Here is a 13931-nt window from a genome sequence, read left to right as displayed (position 1 = left end):
TTTATGGTATCCGAAAGTAGAAAGCGTGAGCTCAGTAAGCTTCCTATCACTATTCATATTTCATTTCCTCATGGGTAAAATGAAGGAGCTGGCATGAGGCAGTTTCTGCTCTAAATCTACCATCTTATGATACGCTCAATGAGACTCATGAGTTAGACTAGATGAGCTTCAAGGTCCCTTCCAATTCTATGAGGCATTGTGATAAGAATTAATCAAACTGCTAGGGCACTTTTAGCTCTTTAGATAAGCTCTTATTTCAATAACTTTGTAACAGAGAAGCAAAACTGAGGGGGGAACCTCACTGATAATTAAGAGGTACTGGTGAATTTTCAGCTGTCTTGGCACGGCCTCCATTTCAGCTAAGATCAAGGCCTAAATTCTTCCTGACCTCCGCGAGCCTCAGGCCTGAATATCAACAGTCTCCTAGGTCAAAGGCGTTCCGTCCTCCCAACAGGTGGTAGGGTTTAGGGAATAGCACTTTCCCCTTGGAAAAGCACCTCTCAGCTGGGGACAAAATCAAAGCATTTCGGCGCTGGAGGGGCCTCGGGGCTCCCAGCCTAAAACCGAAGAACCCTCCACTTCCAACTTTCAGTTGAAGACGTCCTCGAAGAAGGAAATCCACTGTACCCAGGGCCGGCCCAGGCCAGTTTGGGGCAGCCCTAATTGTGGGGAGCTCCTTTCCACTGACGCCAAAGCACATCTGACAATCGACACATTTTGGGTCTGGGGGCAAGCAGGGCAAATCTAATCCGTCTTCCACTAGAGGGCCCTTTAAATAAGACCGCGATCCCGTCTGTCCTTCCTAAATCTTCCGAGTTTCCCACCCTCCGCCTCCCCCGCACCCCAAAGCCCGGCTGGGCTGGACGGCCCACGAGGAGGTCGGACGCCCGGCGTGTACGAGCTCTCGCTTCCCCCCGGGAATATGAACGAAAGAGCAACGGCCCTAGGTATCAGAGGTCCGGAGGGTCCTCACGCTTCTCACCCCAGCCCCCCAAGCCCCCCACGCCGTGCTCGGCTCGCCCTCTGTGGGGCCCCCCCTTCGCCCCCTCCCCAGCTCACTTCGACCGCCTCCAGCCATGGCCCCGCCTCCTTTCCGCCACCAACCCCCGGGGCCGGAGGGGAAGGGCTGAGAGGGGCAGCGCAGCGGGAGCATGCGCCCGAGGGCCGGCTAGGGGAGGGCTCGAGCGCGCAGGAGCAGAGGGGCGGGGCCAGTGGTGTGGGGCAGCCCAGGGAGGGAGCGCGCGGCCGGAACGGGAGGGGGAACGGGGAAGGGAGGGTCTCGAGTTGGGGGAGGGGCCACGCGAAGGGCTCGCACTAGCGGAGGAGGAGGGACTCCAGCTCCGAGCCGCTCTCAGCCCCGCCCAGTCCTCCCACCTTCCCTCCGTCCCGCTCTCAGGAGGAAGAAGACGCACCGCCCCCTCCCCTCCGCCCCCGCATTACGAGGAGGAAGGGTTGGGAAAGCGGGGATCGGAGGCGTTCCCCAGGTCCCTGCGTGTACCAGACTCTTCGTCCTTCTTGTCGAATTTTTTAATCATCTCCCGCGACAACTGATCTCTAGGCCAACCGGAACCGTCCGAGCCTACACAGCCGAGAGGAACAGGCTCAACCGGAAGCCCGGCCCCCATTCCTCAAGCTGGCTGGGCAGTTCATCCGTCACTCTAGTGGAAACTCCGCCTCTTTCCCCTGCTCTGCCTTAAGTGACCTCCCTCGCCCCTTTTTGCCTCGCAGTCACGCCTTTCCCTCTGTGCTAACATTTTTCCCAACCGCACAAACATATGCACTCCCTCACACGCGCACACACACACACACACATAAAGCAAAAATGGGTCAAGTCTGTACTAACAGCTCCTAATTCCAAAGCCGGGAGCTTGGCCCGCAGAATTTCTGTGTGACAGACACACGAGTTCCTTTGCAGCCTTCCCAGGCATAAGGCTGGCTCGCCTAAGTCACAAGGAGGCCCAGAGCTCAGCCGGCCGCACTCTGGAGGTCCATGGCAGTGGGTGTCCTCGATTGGGAGCTTTGCGTGGCTCAGTCGGGAACCATGGTCCTGTCTATGAACCACTGCGTGGCCCTCCCGTAGCGGAAGGGGCTCTCTCTTGGCAAGGGCACGGTCAGCGTCGGCTTCTCTTCCAGGAGTGTGTCGAGGGTCAACGGCTCCCAGGTTACCGTGGAGACCTTCCCTCGGGTAGCCTGGTCCCTGGCCGCTGCAACCAGAGAAAGCCTTAAGAAGGGGCCTCCAGGGATGATACACCCTGAACATGTAACTAAGGAGAAGGACTCAAAAATCCCAGCTGAAGGTCTCTGCACTTCCTCAAGCGAGGCTGTCATCATCCGTCAGCCAGTCAACAAGCATTTATTAACCCTGGCTTCCTTTGAGTCTACTCACATCCCACCGCCTACCAGAAGCCTTCCCCAGCCCTCTTGATTCCAAGTGCCTTCTCTCTCTTATTTCCTATTTATCCTGTACATAGTTTGCTGTGTATATATTTGTTTGCAACGTTGCCCCCTCCATTAGATTGTAAACTCCTTGAGAGCAGGGACTGTTCTTTTGCCTTCTTTCGTATCTCCTTAGCTTAGCACCCTGCTTTGGCCCACTTAATATTTATTGAATCAAATTGAAAATTAATCTCTTCCTATGTGCCAGGCACTATATTGGGAGGAAGGAGGCACTCTGTATTCCCAAGTCATGAGACTCATTCCTACCGCCTGTCTTTTCCATGGTGAGTCAGCTAGTCAATATCAGTGTGCATTCTTCAGATCGTATTATCCTCCTCTATTCTGCCCTTAGTCAAAAAACATTAAGAGTCTACTGTGTGACAGGCATTCTGTACAAGTGTATCCCCAGACATGTGCTGGGGGTACAAAAAAAAGCAAAAAGCAGTCCCTGACCTCAAGGAGCTTCCTGTCTAATGTGGGAGACAACGTGCAAACAACTAAGTACATATAAGATATAGACAAGATAAATTGTATGGCAGTCACATTGGGAAGGCACTAAGATAAAGGAGGCCTGGAAAAGGCTTCTTGCAGAAGGTGGGACTTTAGCTGAAACTTAAAGGAAGTCAGCTAGCAGGAGGCAGAGTTAAGGAAATTGTTTTAGGCATGGAGGACAGCCAAGCTTTGAACCTACTTGAAATGTCCTTCTTGCCTCTGCCTATCTGTACCTCTCCACTTAGAATCACAGACTCTTAAAGAGTCAGAAAGAATTTACTTCAATGACTACCTGAAACAGAATATACTCCATAACATGCCCAAGGAGATGTCATCTAGCCTTTGTCTGAAGGCTTCTAGTAAGGGGGGAAACTCTCATTCCACTTTGGACAGTTTTAATTGTTAATTTAATTTGTGAAGGAAGATTTTTCCTTCCCTCCATATATCTGCTTTCTATAACTTCAACTCGAGTTCAGCTCTCTGACGCCAAACAGAACTAGATGAATCCCCTCTATGACAGCTACTGATTGTTGTGTGATTAATTCATTGTTCTTCAGTGAGCAAAGGGGGAAATCTCAAAAATTTATTTAGTTTGCCATTGGAATCTGGAGACCTAGGGATTAAAGGAGATTTAGAGATGGAAGGATTATAGGATCACAGATTTAGAGTTTGGAAAGGACCTTACAATTCAAGAGGTCCAACCTTCTTATTTTACAGATCTGGAAACTGAGGCACAGCTAGTAAATATCTGAGCTGGGCTTTGAACCCAGGACTTTCGGACTCCAAGTCCAATGTCATATCAATTTCTTACTGTTACAAGGGCCCCCAGAGGCAATCTAGGCCATCTCATTTACAAATGAGAAAACTGGAGTTAACTGGCCCAAGGTCATACAGGTAGTAATCATTAGAGTTGGGATTTGAAGCAGATCCTCTCCTGCCTTGATCCCCAAGGGGTATGAACAAGTGACAGGCAGCTTCACTCTGGACATTCATCAAACCTCTTTTTACCAGTTCTCCAAATGAGTTCTAGTGTCTACTCACATCCAGCCCCCAAAGCAATGGTTTAATAAAGAGGGAGGCAGGCTTCGCCATTTTTCTTCTTACCTGACCTAAAATCTGGAACAAAGGAAAGTTCAGGATACTCTTCCTGTTGCTTCTTTAGGGCATGGAGCTTTGAAAACTTGGCTTCACTCTTGAAATCAGCCTTGGTGGAAAACCTTAACAGGGAAAATTCATTTAGTGGAGCCAGAGCCAAGATTCATGATAGAAGGGATCTGCCAGTTAAAAGTTAATTGCATTGTCTGGGTTTTAGAGGGGGAGAAGAGGCTATGATTAATGGGAGTTGAGAGAAAAGAGGCTTATGGAATCTTAGAGGATGTTGTGGAGGAAAGGAGTAAGGTAAGGGTGGTGGTAATAGCTGTTACTAGGAGCTCTATGATGCATCCAGGAACTGGCACTATAGGACTTACAAGCACATAAAGGAAGGTGGAAAGAAAGGAGGTAATATAGGGAGGAAGAAAAGAGGGAAAGAAGGGAGTAAGGAGAAAAGGAAGGGAAGAAGGGAAGGAGGTTGAAAGAAGGTAGCAAGTATTTATTAAGCACTTATTATGTTCCAGGCACTGTGCTAAGTGCTTTATAAATCTTATTAGATCCTCACAACAGTCCTGGAAGGTAGGTACTATTATTATCCCTATTTTTCATTTGAGGAAACTGAGGCAAAGAGAGGTGACATGAACTTGTCTAGGGTCACAAAGCTAGTAAATGTCTGAGGCTGGATCTGAACCTAGGTCTTTCTGACTCCAGACCCAGAACTCTCTGTGCTATGGTGTAGCAATTCTTGAATCACCCTTCTCCCCAGTTGGCCTCTACACTAGGCTCCAAATCCAATAAAATGCTCAAACACATGAATAAGGGAGATCTAGAGGCTCTCCCCACCCCAAGAGGTAGAAGGGAAATTGACTTAGGGAAAGGGCTGGGGCTTCACCTGTACCACTGCTCCCACTTAGGTTTAGCATCCTCCAATATTATTACAGGAAAGGGAGTCCTGGGTTCAGTCTTTAATTTCTTCTTCATCAGAGGGAGACCAGCATGACTTGTGATTTTCCTTTGCTCCTGTGGCTGAGGAAGGGAAAATGATAGTATGTGAAAAGGCAAGATGGGCACTTTGGGCTTTTAAAGTTGTGGGACTGGAACATGGATTGGGTTCCAGTTCCACACAAAGGAGTTGACACCTGAAAAAGCATGATGTCAGCATCCAACCAAAGTAGGGCTGTTCCCAAAAGGACTGGTAAAACCTCAGACTTATAGAACCTCAGAGTTGGAAGGGGCATCGGAATCCACCAAGTCTAACCCACATTTGAACAAGAACCCCCTTAAATCATACCCAACCAGTGGTTATCCAACCTTTGCTTGAAGACTTCTCCTGAGGGAGAAACCAACAACCTACTTTCAGAGGCAGCCCATTCTACTTCTGACTAGCTCTAGTTGCCAGAAATGTTTCCTTTAATTAACACTAAATCTGCCTCTACAACTCCTATCCATTGCTGCTATTTCTGCTATCTGAGACCAAGTGAAAAAAATCCAACCCCTCTTCTATGTAACAGTCCTTTGAATGCTTGGTGACAATCATGGCAGCCCACAGCAAGTTTTTTTCCAGACTAAACATCTCTAGTTCCTTCAACCAATCCTCGTGTAGTGCAACCTAAAGACCTTTCCTAATCCATGTTACTTTCTTCTGGATGCTTTGCAGCTTATCAAGGCCCATCTTAAAATGTGGTTCCCAGAACTGACCATAATAATCCTGAGATGGTTTGTTTAGGGCAAACTACAACAGGACTTTTATCTCCTTAGCTCTGGACGCTATTCCTCTATTAATATGACCTAAGGTTATATTAAGGTTTGGGGGTCATTTTGCTCTTGTAACATACTTGATTCACAACAAACTTGCCATCCACTAAATTCCCTAGGTTAGAGGTCTTCACCCTTTTGGGGAGCCAAGAACTCCTTTGGTAATCTGGTGAAACTTGTGGGCCCCTTTTCAGAATTGAATTTTTAAACAAATTAAAATAAAATGCATAGGATTAGAAAAGATACTAGTTATATTGAAGTACAGGCAACCAAATAGATATTTTAAAAAAGTTAATGAGCCCCAAGTTAAGAATTCCTTACCCCTTAAACTTTTTTAGATATACTGTGTCTAGTATGTTGTACTTTTGATATTGAGTTTTTGAATCCAAGTATAAGATATAACATTTATCATCCCTATCAAATGTAATCTTATTTGATCCAACCCAATGTTCTGGCCTGTCAGAAATACATATGTATATATATTTTTTAATTGATTGTCATCCAACATATTACCTATCCTGCTTAGCTTTGTGTCACCTGTAAATTTGATAAACATGCCTTTAGTCAAGTCATGGTTAAATAAATTTTTAATGGTACAGGACCAAGCGCAGATTCCTTAGGACAATCCTCTAAAAACCTCTTTTTCAGGTAACCTTGACTCATTTATTTTTTTGGGGGGGGGGTTAGGCAATGGGGTTAAGTGACTTGCCCAGGGTCACACAGCTAGTAAGTGTTATGTGTCTGAGGTCAGATTTGAACTCAGGTCCTCCTGAATCCAGAGCCGGTGCTCTATCCACTGCACCACCTAGCTGTCCCTACCTTGACTCATTTATGAAAGCTTTTTAGGTCAGGTCATTTAAGCAGTTCCAAATCCACCTGCTTTATTGAGCACACATCCCTCCATTTCTCCATAAGAACAATGTGATGAATTTTGTTCAATATTTTAGAAATTCTAGGTAAACTATATTTAGTTTACATTTAGTTTGTTCTCCTGATTTTGCCAACCTAGTAACCCTGTCCAAAAAAAAATGAGCCCAGTCTATTACGGCAAGTTCTTGATGAAATCATGCTAGCCAACAGTCTGAGATCACCATTTCCTTCTCTAGATGTTCATGAAATCCTTTTAATAACACACTCTAGAATTTTGTTGAGAAACAGAGTAAACAAAACTCACTGATATCTAATTCTCAGACTCTCTTCCCTTTTTTGAAAATGAGGACATTGGCTCTTTTGGACTGCTGTTACCTTCCAAAGATCACTGACCTATCTTTTTCTGTTGCCCAATGCCCAAAGCCTTACTGGGCTATTCAGTAACTGACTGAGCCTCCTATAGGCTCTCTGAGGGTGAGTATATCTGACTGTTTTTTAGAGCAGCACTTAGGTGGTTGTTTACCCTAAGAAAGAGAAAAATTTGGTAGAAATAGTAGGAGGTATATTCCCAGCACCTAGCACAGTGCCTGGCATATAGTAGGTGCTTAATACATATTGATGTCTCATGGGTTGGGCCAGCTAGCATGTTAATACTACCTTCCTTTGGTGGCCTCTAAAGGAAACTTCAGGTGATGGATCTGTGGTGCTAGTTATCGCTGATTTCCAGCAACAAGATACTAAGGATCTTGGGGATACTGGGACAAAAACCAGGCATTTGAGAGAATGAAGTCAGTCCACAGACTTGGGAGGACAAGAGATGATTAAAAGGATCTCTGCAAAGGAGCCTCACTTTGACAGTATTGAAAGACACTTCTATGAGTAAGAAAAAGAGCTCAGAATTTCCTTTCCCAAGCTTCATAAATCATTTCGATCCTCTACTCCTTTCCCTTCAGAATACTTCTTTCTGTTTACTACTCTCTAATAATAAAGGTTTTCTTTCTCATTCCCACTAGGGAAGCTGGTGGTGTTGGTTTAATTTGTGGGTTCCCAAACATTGCAGACATGCCCCTCTTGCCCTTCTTGGATTGTAAACGAAGGCTCTCCAATATGATCAGGGATTGTTCTCTACTGAGCCCCTGCACTCCCTTGTGATTGGGGGAGTCCGAGCAGTATCAACACCCATGCCAGCCACTGCTTTGGCTCAGAGGAGTCATTTCTGTCTCAGCTTTGGGAAAGAGAACTGGGAATGACAATTGAAAACTGCAGTATAACAATTCCATAGGACTCATGATGACAAATGCCATCCACCACCAAAGAGAGAACTGATGAACTCTGAGTGCAGATTAAAGCATACTTTCTTCACTTACTTTTTATTTATTGCTTCTTTTTTTTTTGCGACATGGCTTATATGGAAATATGTCTTGCAGAACTTCACATGTATTAGTGATATCATATTGCTTGCCTTCTCAATGAGTGGGGAAGGAGCTGGAGGGAGAGGGAAAATTTGGAACTCAAAATGTTTTTTAAAATGTTGAAATGCAGTATAATTATTTTAAAAAGAAAACTGCAGTCTAATAATTTAATTTTCACACAAGCTAATTTCTCCACCCAGTACTATCTTGTCATACTCATCACAAAGAAGACCAGGAGCCTCCCCAAATGCAATTAATTACCTTGTGAAGCAGCTCCTGGGAAAAGTAGCAGGGTGGGTTGTCCTTTCCTTGCCAATTGAGTGGGCTAGGAGGTGGGTTGTTGGTCATAATCAGTAACGTCTTATTCTGGTCAAATTCTGTCACTCGGGACATGAATCTTTTGATTTTTCGGTTTCTACCCAATAACTTGTGCGATTCTGTGACCTTGAGAGGCTCATAATACTGGATCTGAGCAGAGGGGAAAGTGTCCAGAGAGAAAAAGGTATTAGAGGAAGAGTACAACAAGGCTGACCATCAATGGGGCCACATTCCCTGGATCTTTCGGGAAAGGATGTGTGCCAAGTAGAAGCTGGGAGGAGATCTATTCTATAGATTAGCAGAATGAGTATAAAATACAGTGGAAAGAAGGCTGGATTTGAAATCTGAGGCTTGGGTCCAAATACTAGTTCTGTTCATACGTGTGGCCTTGGGCAAGACATTTCACCTCTGGCCAATTTCCTCATCTGTAAAACAAAGAGGTTGGAACAAATATTCTCTAAGCCTGAGCTGGTGATGCTAAGGCATACCAAAATTGCTAAGGAGTTTTAGAAGTTCTAGGAAAAAGGAACAAGAAGAGTTAACTCCTATGAAGCAGGTGGCTGCTCAGCAGGAGAATTTTATTTTCTCTCTAATTCATATGTTTTTTTTCCACAGTCAAAAAGCTACATTTAGCATATAGCAAACATAAGAGAAATTGTGGCACAGAAGTATTGTAAGACAGACATGTTTAGAATCATAGATTTGAGGCAGGCAAGGATCTCTGAGATGATTTAGGTCATCCCCTTTGTTTTCTGGATGTGGAAACTTAATCTCAGAGAAGTTAAACGAATGACTTGTGCCCACACAGGTCCCACAGGTAATATAGGTGGCCAGAACAGGATTCACACCCTGCTCCTCTGACTCCAAATGTAGCACTTATGGTAGTGCCCTTCATCCTAAGCTATAGAGTCGATTTTCCCAACCTCTCCTTTCTCCACTCCCCACATCTCCCATCTTCCCTAGAACTTTTTGCTAACAACTGCTCTGTTTCCAATGCAGGAATAAGTACAGGATGATTATCTCTGAAATACTAATAAAAGTGAGTCATATTATCTTTTTTTTTTGAAAGAAATTATCCAAGGAACAAAGGCAGTCTTCAAGTCATTATTTCCATTAACACCACACTGCAAGATAGAACAAAAATTAATTTCTCAGTGTATTTGTGGCACCAGAAAAAATAGATTTTCATCACTGGGAAGTTGAAAGATTTCAGGCCTTGGCTTCTGGAAATCTCCTCCCTTTAGCCACATCCTGTTACAAATAGCTTCTCCACTCAGAGTCTCAAAAGGATCTCTGAGAAGGCAATAGAAATTCCTGGGCTCTACCACATCTGTGGTATTAATGAGTCTATGTGCTAACCTTTAGGGAAATAAGTCCTAACAAAAAAGGTGGAATCATGGCTTTTGTTTAAACAGCAGTTTTGAGTCTTCAATATGTTCTGAACCATCTTGCATTTGGTAGTTGAGAGGCGTTCCTTAAGGTTTCCCGGAATAAGAACTTCTAGGCAAACCATTTCGCTATGGCAGGGCAGAAGAAGGGCTAGGCACCAAGGATCCTCAAGGATTATCACTTGACAGGGTCGTCCTAAGAGGCATCTCTGAGCCAGAGCAAATAGCACTATATGGCACATTCTTCTCACTGACCTCTCCCAATATTTTTAGCCGGGTGAAATCAGGATAAAATGAATATGCAAAGTAGCATAGTACAATGGAAATGTAAAAATGAGGGGGTTGGACTAATTGAACTCTAAGGTCCCTTTCAGTCCTAGTCTATGATCTGAAAAGGCAACTGGAATTTGGAAATAAGTTACAAAAGGGTGACAAGAAGCCTGTGTGTGTGGTATTTGTAGAAAAAGAGACTAGGTAGGTAAGACAACCCAATAATACAATGTTTTGTGTGTAGTTGGGGCTCAATAAATGTTGGATGAATGAATTCAGGGTGAATCCCAACTTTTTTTTTTTGAACATGAGCTGACATGAAAGCCTCCCTCACCTTCTTTAATTACCACCCAGTTGTAGCAGGGCAGAATCGGATGGCCATACCAGAGGGACAGAGCCTAGAATTTAGAGCTGAAGGGTTTTTTTCTCATTTTACAGATGAGGAAACTGAAGCCCAGAGAGGCTAAATGAAACTATACTTTAAAACTACATTTAGCTTCAGAACAAGGTAAAAGAGAAATTGTGGCATGAGGAATTGAATCCCCAGCACTTAGCACAATACCTGCCCCATAGTAGGTACTTAATCTTAAAGCAATGCTTACTTCTTTCAGATCACTTTTCATCTATGAATGTTTAGAATCATAAATGTTAAGGAGGAAAGAATCTCAGAGTTGATTTAGTCCAACCTCTGCCCAAGATCACACTAAGAATAGCTAAGCTGGGATTTGAAATCAGAGCCTCTGATTCCAGTGCTCTTCCCAATACTTTATGATTTTGCTCTTGGACTGGAAATAATCTCATCCACAGAGAATAAGGGGAGGAGGAAACATATTGGAAAATACTTTTGTACTTCTTTGCAGCGATTCAATCTTTGGGATGCTATCATCTGCTGTCAGAAGAATTATCAACATTGATGGGATGAAAAGATACAGGATATTAAAAAAAAACCCTATCTCTGCTTGCATATAAGTAAAGCAAAATCCTTCTGAATGAGAGGCTGTAGTGTGTACTTAATGGTTAGCCTGAGTTTTGCAATGGCTTATTTTATTTTTTTAAAGAGAAAAAGAAATTATGCATGCAAAATAATAAAAATTTAAAAAAAAAAAAAGGAGAGAGGTCGGCCCTGCAATAGCTGGGGAGCTGGTGTCAGGAGGGGCCAAATTCAGCATCATAATTAAACCCCTGCTTGGCTCCTGAAGGAGGAGAGGAAGTAAAATTTAGGGAAGATATCTTGCCACCTACCAAATTTGGGTGGATTGTGTAATGTTCAAGGTTTGATAAAACAAACTTTGACTTCCCTTCATCACCTGAAACAAAGAGAACAAAAGAAGAGTTAGTGATTTGTACACAGGTCGTGGTTACACAGTAACCACCATTACAGGAAACTCTCTTTTCCCCACTCCCCAAGCACAAGATTTGAACAGCACAACCTTTCCACACTTCATCACAGCCCCATCTCCTTTCTAGAGGAACTGGCATCTGGGGCAAGCATTCTTCAACACCAGTTGTCAAAACTACAAATTCGGAGTATTTCCCTACAAGGGAACCTGGACCACAATGCGACAGCGTGATGTTTCTTGGCGGGGTGGTCACCCTGCATAAAGAGGATTCCTGGACCAAACTGACACCAAAGAATGAGCCATTGTGGAGAGGACATGTTTATGTTGCAATTTGCTCAGGTCCTCTCAAGCAATATGCTCAGTCGAGGACCTAAGGGAAATAGGAAACAGCAGGGTTCAGAGGCGAGAGAGCTGTTGAAAGAACCAAATCTACCCCTGGTTCCCTACTCACCCTGAAAACCATCCCACTGAATTCCCTTCATCTAAAACTGAACACAGGGGCAGCTAGGTGGCTCAGTGGATACTTCCTAGCTGTGTGACTCTGGGCAGGTCACTTAACCCCAATTGCCTCACTAAAAAAAAAAAGTTCCCTATATAAAACTAAACACAATTGGATCTCTGAGTCCAGCATCTGATGACTCAGAAGCCTACTCCAGTTTCATAGATGAAAAGTGGTCTGAAAGGAGTAAGCATTGCTATAATACTAAATTAGGCTGGTTGTAACTGGAGACCATTAATGACTAGCTTTTGTGATCAGGATTGGAGAAACAAGAAATTAAGTCTTTTTGGTCCAAAATTGGACGAACATGGGGAGAATCTTCAGTCTAGATGTCATCCGATTCCCCATGTTTACTGCAGTCTTGGACACTGGCTGTTCAGCCTGATAGCAATAAAGCATTTCTTGGGAAAGAGAAGCACTCACTCTACCTTCTGCTAACAGAAACGGAGGTGAGTTGGATGAAAGAAAGGTCTTATACCAAGTCACTTTCTTGTAACTAGAATCCTCAAGAATACTCCAGAATTAGTCCCTCTTCAGAGCTAAATGCCTGTAAGGTAGAGATGCTGCTCCCTTACTCAACATGGGACTTTGTGATTGGTTGATTTGATCTCAGTTGTCCCTATTCCCTTAAGTTGCATCTATTACTTGAACAGAACAACAACAAAAATAGAAGTGTTCCAGGAATTCCTAGAGGAAAATCTGCAAAAGGGTTTCATCCATCCCTTCTCTATCCCTGTGACCTGGTACTAATGTATCCAGACCTATGAAAGTCCAATGTTCCACAGATGCCTCCAACCTAACAATAAGAATAAACATTTGCAAAGTACTCTACTTATTTTAACTCATTTGATTATCACAACACTCCTATAAGGGAGGTGCTATATAGCTGTTATGCCCATTCTTACATTTTTGCACTTTTTCTTCTCCCAAGCTGGTCTCTCCCCCGAGGTACGTCAATTTTCTTCTCTGTTTATTATTCACAAGTAATTTATGATCAGCAAAAACTATACCATTTGGGGAAAAGAGCATGTAAGGTTCATTTCCATCACCAGTAATTTAGCTAGATTACAAAAGTCTGGGGCATCTCTAAGAGGCTGGAAAACTCAACTAGCAACAGATAAAGTGGTCACTTTTCTCTAGCTAGTTTAATTTCTCTGCAGTATATATCCCAGGTCATCCCAATTACTGAGCAGATACCCTTTAATAAAAGCTGAGATGGTTTCTACCTCATTCCTCAGCCACCTGTGCATGTAATAGTATATTTGAAGAATCTTATAATCAAGCAACCCAAATTAAATCTCAGGTTAATTCAACACTAGACATGGGATTCCTGCTCTCAGACCTAGATGTCCAACATCTACGCAAGTGAGACACTCTCATCCCCGCAAATGGGGAGGGATTGTAGCCAATGGGATGCTTTATCTATGATCAATTAATCAACATGATCAAATTGCCTTTTGGGGAAGTTTAGTGTGTGGTACTAAGAATACTATGACAGACTGGTATCCCCATCTCTCCTACCTGGTCGATTCATCTCTTCCCTGGTAGACTCATCTGAGATGAGTCTCAGACTCTCCAGTCTGGTAGTCTCATCTCAACCTGACGTTGGCAGCGTACCTATGGAGTGTGAGTGCGAGTAAATGACCCCATAGAGAAATCATCTCAGTGACTCTGAGCATCTGTAACAATGGACTTGTCATAGAGCTGTCTGTCAGACTCCACAGTGGTAATGGTGGACAGCTTTCACAGTATCCTTAATCCTCTTCACTGGTTTCCCTAAAGTACCTATGATTTACTCAAGAAAATCCTCTACCAGAACTTGGAATTCAAAGTTTTAAAAATGAATGTTGAAAATTGTTTTTACATGTAACTGGGGGAAAATAAAATACTCTATGAAAGCTTTTAAAAATGATCTACCAGAAGATGTGGGAAAATTGGAACACTAATGCATTATTGGTGGAGTTGTGAACTGATCCAACCATTCTGGAGAACAATTTGGAACTATGCCCAAAGGGCTATAAAACTGTGCATACCCTTTGATCCAGCAATGCCACTACTA

The 13931-nt window shown here is 43.7% G+C and overlaps 2 protein-coding genes across 4 annotated transcripts in view; both read right to left on the bottom strand.

Annotated features, from left to right (window-relative positions):
* COPG2 (coat protein complex I subunit gamma 2) overlaps nucleotides 1-1943 on the bottom strand; it is a 38783-nt gene extending 36840 nt beyond the window's left edge. The window contains exon 1 of one of the 3 annotated variants that reach the window (XM_078153692.1): nucleotides 1844-1943. In XM_078153692.1, the coding sequence (XP_078009818.1) occupies nucleotides 1844-1928 (85 nt within the window). In that variant the 5' untranslated portion in view covers nucleotides 1929-1943. Of the gene's footprint in view, nucleotides 1-1059; nucleotides 1169-1498; nucleotides 1602-1843 lie in introns of those variants that run through there. The other 2 variants (XM_021002375.2, XM_021002376.1) reach the window with 2 other exon arrangements.
* Nucleotides 1944-2028: 85 nt separating this feature from the next.
* TSGA13 (testis specific 13) lies at nucleotides 2029-13493 on the bottom strand. The gene is made up of 7 exons (XM_021002383.2): nucleotides 13394-13493; nucleotides 12778-12876; nucleotides 11276-11340; nucleotides 8319-8525; nucleotides 4913-5046; nucleotides 4033-4145; nucleotides 2029-2204 (listed from the first exon to the last, which is right to left on the bottom strand). Exons 1-7 carry the CDS (start codon nucleotides 13404-13406, stop codon nucleotides 2029-2031), a joined length of 807 nt encoding a protein of 268 aa, XP_020858042.1. The 5' UTR covers nucleotides 13407-13493.
* Between the last annotated feature and the right edge of the window lie 438 nt (nucleotides 13494-13931).

Source organism: Phascolarctos cinereus, unplaced genomic scaffold (genome assembly GCF_003287225.1).
Source record: "Phascolarctos cinereus isolate Bilbo 61053 unplaced genomic scaffold, phaCin_HiC Scaffold_1;HRSCAF=81, whole genome shotgun sequence".
In the NCBI taxonomy this organism is placed as follows: Eukaryota; Metazoa; Chordata; class Mammalia; order Diprotodontia; family Phascolarctidae; genus Phascolarctos; species Phascolarctos cinereus.
This window is presented reverse-complemented; position numbering and strand designations above follow the sequence as displayed.

Excerpts from the sequence above, each read along its gene's own strand:
- TSGA13 (XM_021002383.2), bottom strand. Across the intron at positions 8,526-11,275 it reads ACACAATCCACCCAAATTTG|ATCCAGTATTATGAGCCTCT; the intron begins GTAGGTGGCAAG and ends CCCTCTGCTCAG. Across the intron at positions 4,146-4,912 it reads AAGTGGGAGCAGTGGTACAG|GTTTTCCACCAAGGCTGATT; the intron begins GTGAAGCCCCAG and ends TTCCCTGTTAAG.